The sequence below is a fragment of the Desmodus rotundus genome, chromosome 9 (genome assembly GCF_022682495.2).
Source record: "Desmodus rotundus isolate HL8 chromosome 9, HLdesRot8A.1, whole genome shotgun sequence".
NCBI lineage: Eukaryota > Metazoa > Chordata > Mammalia > Chiroptera > Phyllostomidae > Desmodus > Desmodus rotundus.
In genome coordinates, this window is record NC_071395.1 from 25872200 (window position 1) to 25894425 (window position 22226).

At 36.7% G+C, this 22226-nt stretch overlaps 1 protein-coding gene across 1 annotated transcript in view; it reads right to left on the reverse strand.

The window, feature by feature from the left end:
- The window catches only part of RXFP1 (relaxin family peptide receptor 1), a 114294-nt gene that overhangs the window by 11195 nt on the left and 80873 nt on the right, over positions 1-22226 (reverse strand). The window contains exons 6-13 of the mRNA XM_053911205.1: positions 18159-18230; positions 14963-15034; positions 11536-11607; positions 11375-11446; positions 10738-10812; positions 3892-3963; positions 1959-2030; positions 372-443 (exon numbers count right to left, since the gene is read on the reverse strand). Of these exons, the coding sequence (XP_053767180.1) occupies positions 372-443; positions 1959-2030; positions 3892-3963; positions 10738-10812; positions 11375-11446; positions 11536-11607; positions 14963-15034; positions 18159-18230 (579 nt within the window). The remainder of the gene's footprint in view (positions 1-371; positions 444-1958; positions 2031-3891; positions 3964-10737; positions 10813-11374; positions 11447-11535; positions 11608-14962; positions 15035-18158; positions 18231-22226) is intronic.

Below are 22226 nucleotides of genomic sequence, written 5' to 3' on the forward strand. Positions count from 1 at the left end.
AAACATTCTGCTAAGTGAAATAAGCCAGTTACGAAAGGACAAATATTGTACGATTCCACCCACGTGAGGTCACTAGGGTGGTCAAATTAGTAGAGGCAGTACATAGAGTGGTGGATGTTGGTGTGTGTGTGTGGGGGGTGATGGGCAAGTACTGTTTAACCGGTGTGGAGTTTCAGTGTGGGAAGATAAAAAAGTTCTAGAGAGAGATGATGGTGATGGCTGCACAATAACGTAAATGTAGTTAATGCCACTAAACTATACACTTAAAAATAGTTAAAACAGTAACTTTTATCTTGTACACATTGTCATCACAATTTAAAACAGAAAAGAAATTAGAAATAAAGAAGTGACAAAATCAATATCGGTCTTACAATTTTGAGAGCTCCTTCAGATTCTTAAATAAATGTGGTGGAAAACTTTCGATCTTATTATTTCCTAAATCCCTAGGGAAATAATTGCAAAAGTTATGTTATTTCCTTGAGACTTTATTTATTGTTCTAGAATTGACTAGTAAACCATTAGACCACTTTTAACAATGCTATTGAGTTATACTAATTACAAGAGGTCTGAAAGTTTTAAAAAAGGGAGTGAAATGGGAAAAGATAAAAATATTTTATCTCATTTCATCACTCCCTCAGAGACAAATACGTGATGGTATTTGACCTGGTCCTAATAAGTACAGTTTTGTAATTCAATTAATGTATGTGTTGTGCCTCTTCTTTTTCCTTCCTTCTTACCCTCCTTCCTTCTTTCCATGTTAGAGTAGCAATACAGTTTGGAGCTTTAATTTTAAATTTTGCTTGGGTTTATTATGATTTTGAAAGTGAAGTGGATTTTCAAGAGCACGTCTCTTTCACAGTTGATACACACTGGATCCTGTATACTCCTTCGGCAGGATATAGGTGTTCTCTCCTCTGTTCTCCCATATACTACCAGTGCACACTTCTTTCGTAGTGCATATAGCATGTATAATACTTGCAGCATATGTAACATTGTACTAAAACTGTTTCTACATATGTGCTCCTCTTCTGAAAGATGTGAGTTCTTTGAGTACAAGAACTGCACTTGTTCATCTTGGGTTATCTGGTGTCTAGCTTAATTTTCAAGTAGCTCTTCTTTTTTAAAAATTTATTAATGTATAGTTGGCATACAATATTGTATTACTTTCAGGTGTACAACACATTGAGGCCAGCTATTCTTTCTACCCTCAATTAGAAGACTACTAATAAAATGAATCTGCCTGCTTTATATTTAAGCAAAAGTGGTGACACAATTCCAGGTCCTTGTGTGGGAAGCCAAGTAAAATATGGGTCATATTAGTGGGGCAATGTGGAAAACAGATTTAGAGTAGTCCACTAGAATATTAAAACCCCATACATCATGTTCCACAGTCTCAGGTGGGAGTGCTGGCTATCAGAGCAAATTCTGACATACAGTTCTTACATCATAAATCATGTAATGGGATACTGTTGGCCTAGATCCTAAGTGACATATAAAAGGACCACTTAATTTATCTCTCTCTTTCATTATTGTAGGTTGGGATGTTACCCACAGCAGTGTCCAATTTCCCCATGAATCAAAGATTATCCTTTGGTTTCAGAATCAGCCAAGTAAAGTCTTTTTATTTTAATGACCTTTGAGTCCTAACTCTTTAGGAAATTTAAAAACAAATTTGCTGTCCCTCTAGCAGTAGAGTAGAGTGGTATAGGATGTATTTTATTTATTAAATTTACCCTAACTTTTTTCTTTCTCTGCATGTATGTTTCCTTTACCTCACTTTCCTCAAATATCTATCTTACATTTTTCTTTAATGCACATTTCGATGAGCTATCAGAATTCCTTCATGGAAAGAAAAGAGATAATAAATACTTCTTAATGTATAAAAACATATAAGTGTAACAAATATGAATTAAAACAGTAGAAAGAAAAGTTTCATCAATATGTTTAATCAAACTTACAATTCATCTAGGTTGTGGAGGGGTGCAAAAATGTTTTCCTTAAGATAATTAATTTTGTTTTTTCTCATTACCCTGAAAGTAAAAAGAAACATACATTATAGCTTCTTCAGGGAGCTGATAAATGAGTTATTAGGAGATTAACAGTCTGCAAAACCAAAAGCAATTATACAAAAATCTTAAATTTCCAAATCTATTCATAATGATAAAAATAAAACATTCAAACTTTAAAGTGAAATAGGGAAGAACTTTGCAAGGGAAATAGTGAAAATCTCAGCTCTTGAGAACAGACTAAATATCATACGACCTAGAGCACAGGGAGCCTCTTCAGTACATGTAGCATGTCTGCCCAACAAAATACCCGCTGCACGATGTCACTCATATGCATTGGGTAGTGGATGTAACTTAGGGTGCAGTCGTCTAAGGAAGTCTAATCTAAGCTGGACCAAGTTAGATCTCTAGTGTGGAATGTGGGATGACTGTAACTCTTGACAGTTCGTTTCTACACGGATCTCATGTGTATGAGCTAACAAAGGACTAACTCACAGACAAGTCAAAGGATTTCCAGTTCTTTAAACACTGGGTGACATGCCTGGAAATTGGCCTCATCCTATCCTTTAGTATTTATTTCCTCCCAGCACTTGAAACCATTACCACCTCCTCCCATTATCTCTGGACCAGAAAAGCACAAGCACTGGCCAAGAGGAAACTCATAAATAATTTCTTCATGCAGAGGTTTCTTGAAAAACAAACACAAGTAGAATGAAAGAGAAGTTCTAAGGTTTTTTTTTTTTTTTTTTTGATATATATTTGGTGTATATTCTTTAGGTGAATTTGGTTTCCTTTGGGAAATGGACATGGACTGTTTTGCATGATTGACATGGAACATCCTGCCTCTGAAGACTGCTGACTTCACTATAGAAGCGGTCAAATAGTTCAGTGCCTTGGATCCATTGTAATGGGAGGCATAACTAGAGAAAAATTATTGCTGTTTCAGTTGCTGCTATTCCATTGCCTATGTACAGGGCCCTGTGTGTTCTAGTATGATGGTTTTCAAACTTTTCTATGGTAACCTATAGTAAAAAAAGCATTTTACTTAGGGACATAAAATACAACCAAATAATCCAAGATTCTTGAAACAATACATTTAATGACCTGAATTGTACTCTGATATTTTTATTCAATTCAATTCAACTCAACTTTATTTTTAAGGAAATAATGGTAAGGACATACTGCATTGTTTTCATCACTCACTGTGAGTTGCGACTCACAGTTTGGAAAGAAACACTGTCCTGGAAAAGTAAACTGAAAATTAGGCAGTTTAAATAAACTGAAAATAATATAAAATGTATTTTTTTATTAAAGGAAGCTCCAGAACCCTTTACGTTCATGGAAGAGGAATGTGATTTTAAAATAGGCCAGAGAGGCATAAAGATAAATAATAACATTCTAAGCTTTGTCCTGGTGTTCACAATTACACACTCAGGGGGTTGAATATTCTGCAGTGCTCTTTAAAAATTTTGATTGTAATTAATTTTGTGCCCACAGTCTTTACAGTAATAATGTATGAAGAGCAAATGTTCTTATAGATTAAGACTTAAACTTAGTGTTTTTCTCAAAGTGAGGTCCAAGGACAGATTCTAGGTGGTCTATGAGAATTTCTTTCCGTTTAAACGGGTAATCCTTACGTGTGAGAAAAACAGACCTCAAACACATACTGCCTTTGTGCTGATTTATGTGTATTGTGACTGCGGTTACCCTTAATTTGAACTTGAGTAATTCTGCCCCCGTGCTCCAGTTTCAAAAAACTTCAAGTTGAGAGAGAACATTTGCCATAATTACCATGCATGTTTATGCTAGCTTCCGTTCACATGAGTGATTCATTTTATTTGTAAAGAGATATAACATTTCTTGAAAAGGATAAAACATTACTTACAAAACAGTTAAATTACTGCAGGACATAAAAGTCATATTTCTTAAATTGTGGATATGGTTGCCTTCAAAGTCCCTGAAACATAAAAGTAAAAGATAATAAAGCTAAATTGCAATCACAGGCAGAAATGAGTTGGTTGACAATTATTTGCTTTCTAATAAAATCTTTTTTCAGATGCTGTTTATTTCACATCGATCCTTACATGTAGCCACTTACATAATAGCTAAAATTATGTTTATACAGGTTTAATGTTTCTTTTTCTGTGTTAATAGTAACAGTGGTTTGAGTCATCACACCTGTATCACGTATTCATATGGGCACATGCGTTATCTGAGAAATGTGGAGAAAAGAAATCAAATTGAAAATTTTTGTCATGGTGAGCGCTATTAACAGAGATTTATTCGTCGACTGTATTAATCATCTGTGCAGAGTTACCGATGGCATTGCTCTGTGTGGTGTGACCTTATTTTGCTGGAGCCTGCCGAAGCTGCTGCTGCCAAAACAATATTTAGCCTTTATCTGCCTTGTCTAGGCACTTCCAGAAAAAATTGTCAGTAGCCTTTACCACTGCTTGCTTGTAAATAACCTTGCTTGCTTTCTTATATCGCCTCACAGGCCAGTCCACAGGGAGACCCGAAGGCTCCCTTTGGCCATCCACGCCCAGTTCAAGGAGCTGCATATACCAGGGGGACTCTAAAAAACCCAGAATTTACTTAGAAAAATTACGTATTCATTCTTATATGTTTAAAGTTCAGCCAACTTCAAAGCACTCACCATTTGATGCGATACACCTATAGAAACATTTTTTCCACTGCTCAAAACAGTTTTTAAACTTGTCAATTTTGATGTCTTTTAATGCTTCTGCCATTTTTTTGTTTCACTCTTCCACCTCGGCAAAATGCTTCCCTTCGAGGACGTTTTTCATCCAGGGAAACAACAAAAAAAATGTTGCTTGGGGCAAGATCGAGTAGGGAGGGTGGGGCATGGGGTCATGCCATTTTCTGTCAAAAACTGCTGAACACTCCTCATGGTGTGGGCAGGTGTGCTCATAAGTCCCTATTCATGAAATGGGCAAATGCATTGAAAGAGCCTTAAAAAAAATTCCCTGAAGCCAAATGCAGCATCTCACAACAATACCAGCTGCTATACTGACACAGATGGGTTCCTAGAACACACACCTAGCGGTGGAAGCCTGTGCTAGAAGGGGTCCACCCTCCAGAACATAATTATGAGTTTTTGAACTCTCCTGTTATGTGACTCTGTCGCCAACAGGAGTCTGGTCTGAGCAGCAAAATTTGTCAAGAAGTTTGTGCTTTATCATTCTCTTCTAGTTATCATGAAGGTATTCTTTTCTTTGCCCCTCTTTTATTGTTAGGTTTATGGTGAAAATTTGTAGAACAGAGTTAGCTGAGGTTAGGGATACATTTTCACAAGTAAATGCTGGTCCTTAAATCTACTCAGTGTATACCAACCCTTAGTTTAGTGGTCACCATATAACATAGAGCTGTAGGAATAATTGCGGCTCAAATACATCAGCTAAAGTGTGACACGGCTACTAAAATCTGTAAGGGAAATATGGAGAGCAGTAAAAGAAGGGCCGATACTCTGCTGCTTAGGCTACATCTGAGAGTCAGGTTTATTTTGGGCACCTCAATGAAAAATAGACATTGACAAGTCAAAGTACATCTGGCAGGTCTGGGTGCAGGGGGTCTAGAGATCCACTCGATTGGAGAAAAGGGTGTATTTATAGCAGAGAAGAACAAAACCAGAGAGATATGTCTGAAGTCAGGCTATGGAATACATCACAGCGTTTTTCTATGTTGCAAAGTTAGACTTACTGGTTAAAGGACATAAAACGTTTTAAATTTAAGCTCACAATCTATGGTCCAGAGAAGAAGATTCTCGTCACTATAGATTTTTAGCAGAGGCAACATACCATAACTCAAGGATTCTGTAGAAAGGATTTCTGTGCTACATAGAATATTGTATTAAAATCTCGAATCTTGAGTCGAGAACATTCTTTTAAAGAAAATTTTCTATTATTCTATTAAATTTGAAACTAAGCCCTTGCTGTTTTCGGTCATTAGTTTTCGCCGAGGGTTTTGTTTCTCTGACAGTGTATGTCAGTGACCGAGACCGCCAGTTTCCTTTTCCTATTTTACTGCTGTTACCATCAATCCACCACCAGGTGGTGATGCTCTCTTAAGCCTCACAAAATACCCTTAGGTGATCTTTTCTTGCTAGTTCCTCATGAAGCTTTTTTTTTTTTTCCTATTAAGCTAGTGTTTATATTTAAGTTAGTATTATATTTATTAACTTGAAAAATTAGTAGTAGATACACATAAAGGCATAAACTAGGGACTTTTGATTACATTGTTAGTTTTATTTAAGTTTATTTTAGCCTTGAGTTGTAAGCTCGCTCTTTCTTCCTAAAATGAGAGGTGTTAGTCCTTGATGTGCAGGGATCTGGTTTGCAGCATATGTATTAACTGAGACATACAAATCTGCTTCTTGCTTCCCAGCTCCCAGCTCTTAAAGAGCTGAAAAGGGTGTTGGTTTGTTTGTTTACTTCATGTCTAGACCAATTTTGCAACTTGTGAGCCTCTGAATCTAACCATTTTCTTTTTCTCTTTATACATGGCAGAGCTTGCCAAAAACAAAAATTTGGTTCTTAAACCTATAGAACAATGATAACAAAACAAAAACACCAATAATCTTGCCTATTCCTTTTCAACTTTCTCTCTTATCCCCTAGTGGCATTCTAACCATACAAATCTCCTTAACCGCCAGTTCCTCCCAATCTTTTAAACGTTTCTGGCTCCTATTTCACAGAAAAAATCAAGGTGATCAAGGAGGGAAAAGCCCTTGACTTTCTGCCCGACATCTATAGACTTACCTGTGAATGCACCTGGTCTCCTTCTAGTCTCAGATGGCCCTTCTCCTGCTTTAGGCTAATCCCTCCATCTGTTTCCTTGAGTTTGGTTTGTGTATGTGTATGTCCTAAAATATATGGTCAATTTTGGTGAATGTTCTTTGGGCATTCTTAGTTTCCAGTCTTATCTCTATTAGGGTTAGGTGCAGATACATAGAACAGAGACCCAATTATAACAACACAACTACATAAGGAATTTTTTTCAAGGAAAAATCCACCTAGAATTAGGCAGTCCAGGGCAGTGTGGTAGTTTGACAAAGTTGTGAGAAGCTCAGATCTTTCACATTCACCGTTCACATGTCCTAGTTTCATGGGCCCAGATAATGCTAAAGCTCAGCCACAACACCCCTTTGTTCTGGATAAGGAAGGAAGAGAAGGGCCTGCCTTTTCTTTCTAAGGAGATGCCCCAGAAGTGCCACCCTGTACTTCTTCAACCTCATTAGTTAGAGCTTAGTCACATGGCTGGATCGAGATGTAGGGAAGTTTCGGAAGGTAGTGTTTTAGCAGGGCACATTGTGGTCCCAAATAAATCAGTTCTGTTATTGAGAAGGGACACCACAGTTTGATATATATCAGTTAGGGGTAACTTATTAAGTATGTTATTTAGTTCTCCATATCCTTTTATAGTTTTACTTGGACTATTATCTCCTACTGCTTATGTAGCTATATTTTTGTTTTGGTTGTTATGTGAATCTATTTGGGGCATATATACTCATAACATAATATCATTTATTACATGATAATATTAGAAATTGCAAACAATCACACTTAAGTATCCTTGTTAGTATAGTTTAATGCAAATTGGCCAGAAATCTACTTAGATAAAAAATATGATGCCTGCTCTGTTTTTGGTTGCATCTACATGCACACTTGATCAGGCTCTTGGTTTTAATATTTCTTAATCACTCAGTTATATTTGTATTTTCTTTTTGTAAATAGTGGTAGGTTGGGTTTTTTTATGAGTCAATTAGAAAACCTGTTTTTCTTTTAATAGTTTAAGTTTAGACCACCTATTAGACATTATTGATAATGTCTAATATATCTGATCTTCGTCTGCTATTTGAAAACATGGTTAAAAACATCCCACAAATGGTTTGATTTAAAAAATATACATTTCTTCTAAATTAGAAAGATTTGCATATTTTATTGATTACCAGAATAATTAAAACTTTACCCAATACACTGTATTTTCTCATTCTTGGAGAATAACAATACTTATTAATTTACTATTATAAAAATGATGAAATTAGTATATACTACCTTCCTTTATGTTCTTCTACATCTCTTCCACCATATGATTTAGATAAATTATATGTTTTTAATTAATGTTCATCTTAGAAATGTCAAATATCCATACATTGGTGGGTTTGTTGGTTTTAAATGTCAATGTCTTGACTGCTAGTTATTTTTCTTTATAGTTCTATGGTTTTTACTTTTTCATTTTGAAACTGCCTACTCATTTAAAATTATTATATCTTCTTGCTGAATTGACCCTTTTATCTTTATGTGATATCCCTCTTTATTCCTGGTGATAGTCCTTGTTCTGAAGTCTTATTTTTTTCCAATATTAACCTAGCCACTTCAGCGTTTTAAAAAACTAGTGTGACATTTCTTATCTTTATTTTACAGTATGTAATATCTCAATTTTCTCTTGTTGCTTTAAGGCTGTTTTTTTTTTTTTAAATCTTTGGCTTTCAGCATTTTGAGTATAATTTATCTAGGTTTTTCCCTACTTCTGTTTGGGTGTTCCTGAGATTCTGAGGTTTCTGGTTTGTTATATTATATTAATTTTGGAAAATTCTTGGCCATTATCTTTTCAGATATTTCTTCTATTCTCCTTCTCTCCTTTTTCTGTGACTTTGCACATTTTTCAGGCGATTTTACATCATCCTGCAACTTTTGGATTCTCTGTCCATTTTTATTTTACTCTCTTTCCTCTTTTAGATTCAAATTGAAAGCTTTCTATTGGCCCATCTTCAAGGTCCTAGATTCTCTCTTCAGCTGTGTCCAGTCTGCTGCTAACCCTGCAGAAGTAATTATTTGATTCTCTTCAATAGCTTCCATCTCTTTGTCCCAGGTGTTCATGGATCTTGCCCACCTTTTTCACTATATCATTTAACTATTAGTTATAATTATTTCAGTTTCCCTGTTTGGAGGTTGTAACATCTGAGTTATTTCTGAGTCTGGTAACGTAACGGGATGACGCTCAAAACAGCTTAGCTATGTGGCCAGGGTGTCAAGTTCTTTATATTAGCTTCCTCTACCCATATATAAACTTGCGTAGTCTTATCTCATATTGAAAGTTTACTTTATCCTCTTGATCTTCAGTTTACCTTTGACTATTGCCCATCTGTTCATATACTTATTTACTACTTGTTTCTTCCTTTTTAAATTTTTCTACTTTTATTGTAGTTTTTTAAAATCACTTTGAAGGAACTCTACTAAAGGTTTTAATCTGTTTTCTGTCATATATTTCACAAGCATATTATCCTGGGCTATCATATTTTTTATTTTATATGTATTTTTCTACTAAATCAGAGTTATATATATATTTTTTGGCCAATATATCTATCAGACTTTCTAGTTCATACTTGCTAAATAAAAGTTCATGGGCAAGGTAAAGATATTGTAATTTGTTTTCAAAGAAATAAAGCAAAAATTATTATTACCAGCATTAAAGTTGGGATAACAGTTACTACTAGGACTACATATGGAATGAATTGTTTTAAGTAAATAAAACTTAAAGATGGTAATTTTAGTAATAAAATTTTAAAAAGTCCACTTCTTTAGCAATAAATCTTAATCATTTTTATATGAAATGTATATACGGCTGCCTTTTTAAAAGCGAGGAGAAAATTTATTATTATATGTGCATAATAGCTCCCACATTTGTTTCTGGTCTCAATGAATGCATTTTTAATTCTAATTTGCTTGTGTAAATATTAATTTTGCTTTATGACTAAATTTGGATTACTGAGTAACTATGAATGTACTCATCTGGACCAAAATTTAATTACAACAGAGGGTATATAACTTAATTTGCTATTTCCTTAATGGCGTCGACTCGTCATCAGTGAGGATACTGTGACAATACCAAGATGCCCTCTGTACTAAATAATGATTTCTGGGGTGTTGGCCTTCCTCCAATAGTTCCAAACTAGGATTTTTTAAATCATTATGTCTGGTTTTTATAGCGTTTCTCACTCCTGTCTTATTATCAGGTTGATAGTTGTCCCTTCTTACAACAATCAGTGTTTCTTACCCTAATTTCCTCCACTACTTTTACCTGGCATTTTAAATCTACTGTGTGCTTAAACATTTTGAGAATTTCCTACACAATTAGAAACAGAGGTAGTTTTCATAGGACAGTGCCTATGCCATTTACTGGTCGAACGTTTTAATAGTTATTTAGTTTATTTATTTCTTCATTTGCCTGTTTTTTAAATCGTCAGATGTATGGGGTAATTGATTTCTGAATAGGTGGTGTGATACTTAACTACCATAAGCAAAGCTATTCTGTAACAAATTCCATGGAACATACATATTCTATTATGATTAGATTTCAAAAATAAATTGTATCATATTCTCATTATGCAGAATTTAGGAACTTCAGTCTTTTCATACCAAATTAATAGGTGAACAGGTCAAAATGGGGGTGAGATGCTGTATAGACACCATGACATTCCTTCTGTCTTCTTTCTGCTTCCAAGTTTGTTTTTTTTTTTTTTGAGATATTTTATTCTGGTGAGAGTTTAGAGGAGTTAGTTTAGATAATGGGGATGTTTAATAACAAAGTCATGCTAAAGTAATTAGAGAAAATGTGATATAATATTAACAACATATCATTTTATAAAATAAAATATCCAAAAGAACTGAGTAAAACTAGAAAAGTTAGTTGGAAAGATACAGCAACTTACAGCCAATTCAGTCTCGGCATGTGCTGACAAAGAGGTTTATCAGGCAGATGGGTGAGGACGTTATTCATCAGCTCCCTGGAAAGAAAAGAAATTTAAAAGGTGACATTTTCTTAGTTCTTTTTTTTAACCTAAGTCAAACATGGTATTATCATTATTCTTATGAAACCATCGAAGTCTATTAATTATCTTTAATTTTTTCTGTGGTGTATTTAAGTGCTTGTTAGTGATAAAATTCGACAAATATCTCTCATACAGAGGAAGCAGTAATATTAGTCACTGAACAAAAGCTTGTGCCTTTCAATAACGGGCAGAGAAAAGGAGGTGATTTTAAACAAATGGTATTTTCCTTTAAAAAAAGACTTATATAGGGTAGTAATGGTGTGCTTAAGAATATTTTAATAAAATATCACCATGAGGCTGTATTCAGTTTCGATGGGCTGATATTGTAGAAGACAGAAAATCTAATAAAAATTGTTAGAACCACAAAATAATCTCATAAACTATAATTAATAAGTGGATTTTAGTTGAAAAGCCTTTCAGTGTTTTAACAATTCCAAATTTAATACTGTTAAACTTAAAGCAGTAATTTTTTTTCAGGTCTTTTAATTAAAATATTCGCTTTAATTTTAGTACTTACAAGAACATAAGAGAATTTAGTCCAGAAAATGTTAGTGGGGAAACTCGACTAAGGCGATTATCCTCAATTACCCTGCCAGCCAGAAGAAAAACATTGATTCACTTATATATATTTAGAACATAGAAACTAATACTATAAAATGCCCAATAAATGAAACATACAGCCATTCTAGTTTGTGGAGATCTTCAAAAATACCTGGCTTCAAGAAGGTTATTCTGTTATGACTAAGAAACCTGAAAAAGGAGAAATGACCACAATAAATTTGATATTCCTGATATCTTACAATAAGGAAATGAAAAACAATAATCATCCACTTTCAATTTTCTTATACACTCTTCTCATCACGCTACTGTCCTGCCTTTGGATCCCTAAAAGTTCTTTATCATTTATGTTTTTATGTCTTGTTTTTAATTCTCTCATAATCAGCCAATAAATCAATCAGTCACGTATCCATTCATCTGTTCATTTATTCATCAGATTGTTCTGGGCACCTACTCTATGGCATCATGTTAGGTATGCCATTTGCTTCTTTGAAGGGCTTGAGTCTAAAATGAAGACAGCATGTAAACAGGTTATTACAGCAAAGGGGAGAAGAGAGGAGTGTACGATGTGTGGCTGCTCTGACATTGCGGGGAGAAAGCTTCTGGCTTTGCTGGGGTGGGGGCTGCAGAGCATGAAAGAGTGAGGAAACAGGAAGGCTTTACTGAAGGAGGAACAACCGGGAAGCGTCTTGGATGAAGACTTGTCATTTACAAAACCGAGAATGGACAGGAGTTACTGCAGGCAGAGGAGATGGAGAATGACAAGTTAAGGGATCACAAGGTAATTCAGTGTGGCCTCGCCATAGGCCTGTGAGAAACAAGAGCTGAACCTGGGAGGAGGCAAGGGCCTCTGTTTTGGACAGAAGACATTGTATGCTTTGTTAAAGAGTTTGACCCCACCCTACCTACCCAACTTCTCCCTGTTTTACAGAGTAACCCCCCTCTCTTCATTGTTGATGTTCTCCTCTTGCCGTGTTTCTTTCTAGCTCAATTTCTTTAGTGCAGCAATTCACTGCTCTGAATGTGCTGCCAGGCAGGGCGATTCCTAGCTCTTTCTTCTTTATAGTGCAACCTTAAGCAAGCAATTAACTTCTGAAAGACTCCGTTTCTCCGACTCCCAAATGGAGATACTATTAGTTCCTACTTTTCGGGTTGGTGCAACATTTGAGGCAACGCATGTCATCGGCACTGGCAAGTCATACATATTCAGTACAATATTATTTGTTATTATACAATACAACGATGTTCTGATTCATGCCTCCCACTTCAATTTCTTTCCCCTTCCTTTTCTTCTCTGCCTATGATTCATGTACAAGTATTCACATCTCACTTGCACTTACCCACGGACCACACTGATTTTTCTCTTTTCGCTACTCTGACAGATCTTAAATTGACATCCTGTAAAAGTTTCTCCTGTCAGGAATCTCCCCTTCCCTCACCAAGTCTGATTTTCCTTAGGGGTAGTAAGGGATAATGCCCCATATTAGAACCACTTCCTTCCCTCCCTTGCAAACCTGGGGCCTCAGGTGGGCACAGGAGGAGGTAAAGAACAGCTTCTACACTTCCCTGGAATACCTCAGGGGGCTCCCTTAACAGTCAGCCGAGACCCCCCAGGTAAAGACATTTGATCCGCCCATGCACGTAGTGTTCATCTGCTTAGCCCAGTCCTCTTCAGAGCCATTCCTCACTGCTCTGGACCCCAAATGGTCACTCCACTCACTGAATCCTACTAGCAGTATTGGTCTGAACTACACAGGTTTAGGACTTCATTAAGTAACGACTTTTATCGTTTTTGTGTTGTTGGGTGTAGGTTGGTATTGTTTGTCCACCCAAGACTACGAGCTTCTGGAGAGCGAGAGGTGCGCCTCTCCCCAGTGAGCACAATGCTGTGCCTGGACGCAGATGTATGAGCTGCTGGAAGGAAGCTTGTCTGACTCACATTTCTATGCCTCCCCCACATGCTGTGTAGCCGAAGTACTTGTGCACCATCAGGATTGATGAATGCTTATGGATGAACGAAGACCAGGTATCTAATGATTATCTGTGAAAAACTAGAAGTCCGTGACATCTTTAGTACCAAACAATATTCCACTTCTATGGAAAGCAACCAGGGAAAGAGATGGAGAGTAAATTAATTTATTCTCCAGGCCTGTATCTCCACATTCATGGAACATTAAACCAAGAAGCTGCTGTTTAGTAAGTTTGAAATGGTCATAATGGGGTTGGAGAGAAAGATAGTGATGAGCCTGATGAGAATGAGTCCAATATTGACTTTGGCTAATTTGTTAAGTCATAAAAGAGCAGGGATGGGATCGAAGGGAAGAGAACATGGCTAAATGTGATTACAGTTAACGCTTTGAGTCTCCAGTGGCTTCTTTAACTTGGCTTGTAAAATGATTAGGTAGCCTTCAGTCCCAAACTCTAATGACTCAAGCTAGGAATCTGCCTGGAAAGAGCTTCTTGGGTTTGGACAGAAAGCAAGGGGACAGAAATGGAAATGCGGGGAGTGGTTTATTCATGTGGGGATGTCAGGTTCAGCAGCTGGGTAAAACTCAATGAAATGGAACTTTGAGAAAGCCTAGTTTTAAAAGCTTTGCTTTTAACCGTGAGATACCAGTTCATACCCATTAGGATAGTGGCTATAAAAGAACTGACCCAAACACCAACAAAAACCCAGAAACAAACCAAAATGATAACGAGTTGGAGGAATTGAAATCCTTGTGCTTTGCTGGTGGGAATGTCAATGATGCAGATGCTGTGGAAAACCGTGTGGAAGTTCCACTTCTGGGTATGGGTTCAATGGAGTTGAAAGCAAGGACTCAAACAGATATTTGTGTACCCATGTTCACGGCAGCATTATTCACAATAGACAAAAAGTGGCAACACCCCAAATGCCTATTGATGGTTGAGTGGATGGTGGTGAAGGTTGCAAAACAGTGTGAATGTAGTTAATGCCACCGAACTGTACCACTTAAAGTGGTTAAAGAGGTACATTTTATGTTAGTGTATTGATCACAATTTTACAAAAAAGCTTTACTCTTTTAACTTTACAGTGCCTTTTTATATATTCATAAAGGCAGGATTAGTAGAAAAAAAATAACTGGGGAAGTCTTTGGGTTTTTACCTTCATAGATTTTAATTATCCTCAGGTTTTCTTGTTTTGATTAAGTTCATTCAATCATTATTCCTGTCACCATGACTAACGTGTGATGCACAGATAGTCTTTATTATGTGCCAGGCATGGTGTGGCTCATTCTTCCAACAAACGTTCTTGTTTATTCCTCACAACAACCCTGAGGTGAGTACTGTCATAATTTGTATGGAACTGATGCTCAGAAAGGAAAATAAATTGCTCAAGTTCACACACCTAAGTGGGCGATGAAGTCAGGCCTTGCAAACCCGTGTGACTCGGAATCCCCTGCTCTTAGCCACACCACCTCAGCTCTGGGAGCACCCCCTGCACTGCTGTGGGCAGGAGAGCGGGAGTGGCGTGGGAGGGGCCAGGCTGACGCACCACTGTGGGAGGGGCAAACCAATTGATACTTACAGTTTAGTAAGGTTGTACAGTCCTCTGAAAGAATAGGTGGATATCGATCTGATCTTATTGTTTTGCAGGCACCTGTGAAAATGATTGTTAAAAGGAAAACATAATGAAACAGACTTTCAGTTTTGCAGGGTGGAGAGAGTTCTGTGGCTGGTTGGTGGGGACAGTAACACAATGATGGGAATGTACTTAATGCCTCTGAATGTACACTTAACAGTGGTTCAGATGGCACATTTAGGTCACGTTTTTTTTGCCACAATTAAAATTTTTAAAAAGTAAAATTGGTAGACATAATGAAATGATGTTGTGAAGCTGGCTGCCATGTAATTTTGTTTTGCTATTAAATGCATGCGTGATTAGCCCAGTTTTTATTTAGAAATGCTAGTTATAAAGGTAAACGGGTAATGGCTAAAATTTAATATTTGAATTTCCCGTGAATAAAACTTTAATGCACAGTAAGGCACTCACTAATAAAACAGGCCCAGAAGTCACACTTCTTTTCTTTTCTTTTTCTGTTTTTTTTTTAAAGCATTTTCTGCTAGAATTCTTCAGACTTGTCGGTGTTCAACATGGTGCTGGCAGAAGCGCAAGTGTGTGACATTGTCAGGGCCCCCAAACATATTTCATGTTAATCACAAAAATTCCAAGCAAGTCATCTTTAATTTTGTTAATTTGACACCCAAAGAAAGTCTTGTCCCCTAAAATTGTTGGAGAAACTTATGAGGCATATACATGACAAAGAAAAAATGAAAATGAAAAGAATCAGGTCTAGAAGAATATACATTAGATAGGATTATCGAGACAAGAATGTAGGCTTGCATATTTAACTAAAGTCGCACTGGAAATTTGGCCCTGAGTCAGCTGGAGGTCAAAGGAAATAGGTGCCAGAGCACAAGCAATTGCACCATATTCACCCAGTGAAGCTTTGCACGTCCATGGCTCCAGGTGACGGGGAGTGACCAAGTAAGGGCTCCGAGCCTGATTTCTTGCTCTGAGCACTGGTCACGATTATCCTTTAGGGTATTCTGAGTTTATACAGGAGAGAGGACCCCCCCAAAAATCAGAATTATCCTCTGGAGGGCAGGCCCCTTGTAATACAGGCTTTGCCCAGTAGGTGAGTGTTCTAGAAACCCATCTGTGTCAGTGTGCTAGCTGGCATTGTTGTGAGAGGCTGCACTCAGCTTCAGTGAATTTATTTTTGAAGACTATTTTAGAGCATGTGCCCATTTCATGATGGGTGATTTAGGAGCAAACCTGCCCATAGCGCACTGAGTGTTCAGCAGTTTCTGACAAAAAACGGCATCACCCCGTGCCCCATTCTCCCTTTTCACCCAATTTCACCCCGGTGACTCTTTTTTGTTTCCCTGGATGAAAAAAGTCCCCAAAGGGAAATGTTTTGCCAATGTGGAAGAGGTGAAACAAAAATCAGCTGAAGCACTAAAAGGCATCAAAATCAATGAGTTCAAAAACTGTTTTGAGCAGTGGAAGCATCGTCTGGATAGGTGATTGCATCAAATGGAGAGTACTTTGAAGACAACTGAAGTTTAAACATGTAAGAATAAATACACAAATTTTTAATAAATAAATTCTGTTTCGTTGGGTCCCCCATGGAATATATTTAAATTTATAAATTTTAGGAACAATAAGGGAGAAACCAATATGAATGTACTCTCAGTTAACTAGAAATTTTGACTAAAAGAGATTCCCTATTTCTCCAACATACAAGAAAACCTACCTTTCATTGTAAAATGTTATTACTAAATTTATCATGCATTCAGCAATTTCACAGAACATATTGTGGCCCAATCACATAGTAGGTAATCCATTTTTCTCACTAATACGTAGAAAGACTTTAACATGCGTTTATTTATTTGTCTCTAAGTACTGTAATGAGCAAGCAATAGACTGTATTTCTTGGGGGCTGAGCCAAGCTACACATCTAATAACCAATTTTTTTAAATTAGGCCATTTTGATCTTTTATTACTTGGAAAACATTGGCTATTCACACATTAATGTGCACTGTTTAAAAATCCTAAACTATTGTGTTATTTAAACTTGAGTTTTGATATTTAAGTTTGAAGTTCTAACTTCTTTTAAACATGCGGACATAAGGTGGTGCTGCAGATCAGAAAAATTCTCCACATGACAGAAACCAGAAGAGGGAGTAAGGAAGTACCATCTTGAAGTTTTTCTATCAGGCGTAATTTGGTAAAGCTCTTTCCTATAAATATCCACAGTAAAATTCCAGAAAGTCATTTTTATTGAAACTTTCATTTTCAAATATGAAATATACTTTCTGCAGATTATCTAGGTTTTAAGAACATTTCATTGAAATGGATTAATTTTGCTTCTGATTCTGCTTTATTTCTATGTTATTTTAAAGAAAAATGTACTGATATATCTTTATGTACTAGGTTTCTCTCATGTAAAACCCAAAGTAAAAGCAATACAGGTTTGAAAATGAAACTAGAAATTCTGAGGTGATTTCTAGATAGTGTGATTTAGGCGCCAAATACTTAAACCCAATGGTTCAAGCAAATGACAATAGGGTTGAGTTACATGTTGACCTCAATAATAGGTAAACATCACCTGGGCCACTATGGGTTTTGAAAGTACATACATCACCTGCACTAAGTCCACCTATACGAAAGAGAAACTAGCATGTCTGGTACTACCTGAGGCCAAATGAAACTCAATCTGCAAGGCAGATGTGAAGATGGAATTAAGTCCCTGAGCAACATGCTCAGTGGTTTCATGGTTTGGTCTAGAGCATCTTAGGTCTAGACTGAGACTGCAAACCAACGTGAGAAAACTCTTCTCTACCTAATCTTGACTGCAGATCTGGTAGAAGTTCTTCACATCTTTCTTTAAGATGTGTACTAAGGTGATCCGTTGTGAAACAGTGCCGAGAGTACAACCTTCTGATGATCCTTGTTTTGGCAGAGTGTGGCAGGAACACTTATAGCACACACTCTCTCGTTTTTTGGGGGATAGGTATCTAAGATTTTTCTAGAATGACTTCTAGAACTACTTTTTAAAAAAGTTACCTGGTGGTCTACATGTAACAGCTAAATAAGTCCCCAAAGAAGAACTAGATTTAAGCAGTGGTACAGTGTTGGTGTCCATACAAGTGGGAAGAAATAGATACGCTAAAACATGTTAATTAATTTTAATACCAGGAATTAAATTTTTTCTTACAGTCTCCGAAGATCATGGTACTTCTTGAAGCCATTAGGAGGAAGTTTTTTAATTAAGTTCTTCTGAAGTGACCTGAAATGAAGGTACATTTTGAATTCTTACTTGAAGTTTTTTTTCTTTATCTTTAAACTACAGGAGGGAAAATTACAAACTTTACTTCAACAGCAGCTTTCAGGAAATGTTTTGTTTCATGACGTTATGTTCATATGCGTGGTATCATTTAAACTAGGTCTAACCGTGATTTTGTATTCATTAAAGATATTCTCTTAAATTAGTTTACGGCACTGTAATTCTGACAAAAACCTTAAAAATAATTCAACTGAGAAAATAATCTGTAGTTATGTTCTTTTCTACTTATATTTAACAAATGTTAGGAAGCATCTCATTTTTTTGAGTGACAATAAAAATAGTGTTTCTGTTTAAAACACATTTAAGAACACAACTTTATATTCTTTAACATTTTATAGCTCAGTTTCCACTATCTTTACTTCCTTTTAAAATTAGTTATAAAGGAAACTGTCAGTTGGGACAAAGAATTGAACCATCTTTATTCAATGAATATACATTTTAATCTAATAAATTATATAGAAAGATTTTCTTTTATATCACAACTTGAAAAGCAGCTTGACACAGACCGGGTCCACCTAATTGTGGTTGTACTGAAAAGTACTTAAACCTTTAATTTTTTTTTAAACAGTGTAATGTAGTAGTAACAAAAGAAAACAAGCAAAAAATCCTGAAATTTTTGCAGCTGGGATCCTTTGCATGAATCATACATAATCTTTCCATGTCGACCTCTTCCTTTAATTGTAAAAGAATGGATTTAGACTAGATTACCTGTCATTGTATAATGCTATTATTAGCAGTAACATTATATAAGATGATGGGACAGATGCTCATTGATAAACTGTCTGGAGGTTGACGGCTGTGGGATGGACACTTGGACACACGGGTGGACATGAAAGACTCAGGTGAAGACAGTGCAATACAATGGGCGCTGACAACGTTGTGAGGTTGTTTTGGACCAGTGTTGCCTAAACTTGGTAATGAGTGCTTCTGAAAGAAAAACAATTTCTCAGACTCCCTAGGACACAGTTTTGGAACCTAACCTGAGAAACACTGCTCTAGATTCTAGAAGACCATGCATTTTCCACACGGGTATTAATGTTCGAAGGGAGTAAAAATTGGTTTGTAGGGAATGAAAAAAATGTTTTACTTTTTTAGTGGATAAAAACCAGGTATACATAAACAGAAATATAGTACATATATAGTATTAAAATTTCACGGAGGGAACACATAGGGAAAATGCTTAAAAAGGCTTTGAGGGGGGACAATATTTGAGAAAAGTGTTAAACACTGTTCCAGATTAATCATACCAGTCACTTAATAATTTTTTTAAATGAATAAATACTAAAAGTTGATAAAATCACTCTTAGCTGCTGGTGAAACAGATTAGGACCCCAATCCCAATATTATAAGAAGAATGTTTGAGACCCTAAAAGAGACACAAGTGAGGTCCTGTGAGAGACCCCGAGAGCAGGAGGTGAATTTGCACCTGAGTGGCAGAGTCAGTCTAGAGGGAAGGAAGGTCCATCTAAGATCTCTTAAGTAATTTGAGGTTTTAGCCCTGGCTGGTGTGGCTCAGTGGATTTGAGTGCCAGACTGTGAACCACAGGGTCCCTGGTTCTGTTCCCATTCAGGGCATATGCCTGGGTTGCAGGCTAGGTCCCCAGTGGGAGGGTGCTTGAGAGGCAACCATACACTGATGTTTAAAAAAAAAGAAAAAGAAATTTGAGGTTTTATTAATTGTGATTTATAGGTGTTTTCTCTATGATTTATAGGTTTTTTTCTCTAAATGATGCCAAATATTTTCACTAATATCACTCTCTATATTTTCACAGTGCCCCATGAAATGGAAAAAGGTAGGTGTTACTATTCACACTTAATAGAACAAACAAATATACTTTTTAACATAATAGATCCTTTTATTTTAAAATTTAGTATTCCAAGTTTGAGAAGAGTCACACAAAGTGAAGTGTGTGAGGGACTGAGAGAAACTGCTGGTTTTACTATTACTGTCAAAGCTAGCTCCAGTTTTTATAAAGAAAGCTCTTATTATTGGATTATGCAGTTTTGATGATTACATTCCATAATCTTAAAGTCAGCCTTCATACAAAGTTAATGTTTAGCAAGTTAGAACAATGTATAAATAACCATGTTTATCTGTTGTCTCTTTTGTTCATTAGCATTTATGTGAAACATCTTCAAAAATGCCAACTTCTGTAAGTACTATTTGGGTTATTGGGTTCTTTAATGCCACTTTTATGTGATTCAGTCCACTTCTGGCATTTCCCGATAATAGTTCCAACTCAAAATATGGAATGAGCCCAGTAATAAAATTTGACATTTTCTCCTCTAATGTATTTGCTCTGAAGCCTAGAGCCCCTTTTCTCTGTGGAAGTGAACCAGCACTGGGATAAGACGTGATGATGAGTCACTCTCCTGCAGAGGACAGTAGAAAGGGACTACTTGCATCAAGCTGCTCAACCCAAAGTGCAAGAAAATACTTTTCTTTTAAAACACAAAATAAAATAAAGTGGCACAGACATAAACTCCTGGGGTTCTTTCTCATCTCCAAATTCCTGTTGGGAATTTCCACCGAGGGACCTGTTCAGCTCAAATTGAAAGAAACATCTGAAATTGGAGCCCTAATCTTCCCCACGCACTGTCACCGTCTCTCCCCCTCGTTGGAGCACTTCATTACTCAGAGTAGCAGCCTGGCAGTCGTCTGGGACCCCTCCTTCTCCCCGTCTTTCTGTGGCCAACCACTCATGACCCCAGCTTTTTTCCTTGTACCAAAGGTTGGAAACTGGTGGCTAACTTGTCTGCACACATCTCTTCATGTGTGTATGTATGACTGGATGTACATATGTACATATATGTGTATGTATGTACGCATGTATGGAGCCAGAAGAGTGCTTGTTTAGTTGAATCAGAAAGCCTTTAGGTGAGACAAGCACTTTGTAGTTAGTCATTGCCTTACCCTCCCCCATTCCCCAGCTCTCTTCTGTTTCTCCTTACAAGGGTTAGTCAAAGTGTTTAAGAATGAAATGGAATTTTATTCGTTGAGAAATAAAAAATGAGATTGGTAGCATCAAGGTATTCTTTGGTTTGGATTTTCTGGTAATTTTAGTAAACAGTATGGGTAATAATTTTTTTCTTTGACAATAGAATGAAATCATCATATATTTTTACACCCAGCAGTTCCAGCCAGAATTTTCAGGGGTGTCCAACCTGTGACCTGTGGGCTGCATGCAGCCTAGGATGGCTGTGAATGTGGCCCACTACAAAATTGTACATTTACTTAAAACATCATGAGATTTTTTTTATGATTACAACGTCATAATGTATTTAATATGTGGCCCAAGACAACTCTTCTTCTTCCAGTGTGGCCCAGAGATGCCAAAAGTTTGGACACCCCTGAATGGCAACTCTCCATGGGTCCTCAGATTATTTTGGGGGGGATTTCTATTATTTTTTCTAGTAAGTCTAATTGCTATAAAAAGAGCTTTGGTGAGTGGAGGGTAGGATAGAATTATTCTCAGGTTAGGTGGGAATGCTGCCTTTGGCAAAGCGCTATGGCTTACCCTGCCCGATGCTCTCTGCTAGGGATCAGCTTGGACAAACTCTGCAGGTGACTGTCCATGGAGGAAGTCCCCAGACTCTGTTAATTGGGAGGCACCAATATCCCCCCAGCTACCCCCCACCCCTCATACACACCAAGCATATGAGTTTCTGGGTTATGTGAAAAGGCAGGGCTTGCCAACATTTATATATTTAAGAATTACTCCTATTTTGTCCTCATATGCCCAAAAGTTAGAGCCAAAAGTCACTAAAGTATCGGGATGAAAACAAAGAACCTCAGCAAAAATATTAGATTAAAATATCTATTTTTCACTGATTTCCTTTGAAAGTTTCAGTCCAATGTATGTATTTGTGTTGCTGAAGTTTGCTGAATTCAAATTAGTACTGGATCAACAAGGCACTAATGATGAGGATTTTTTTTTC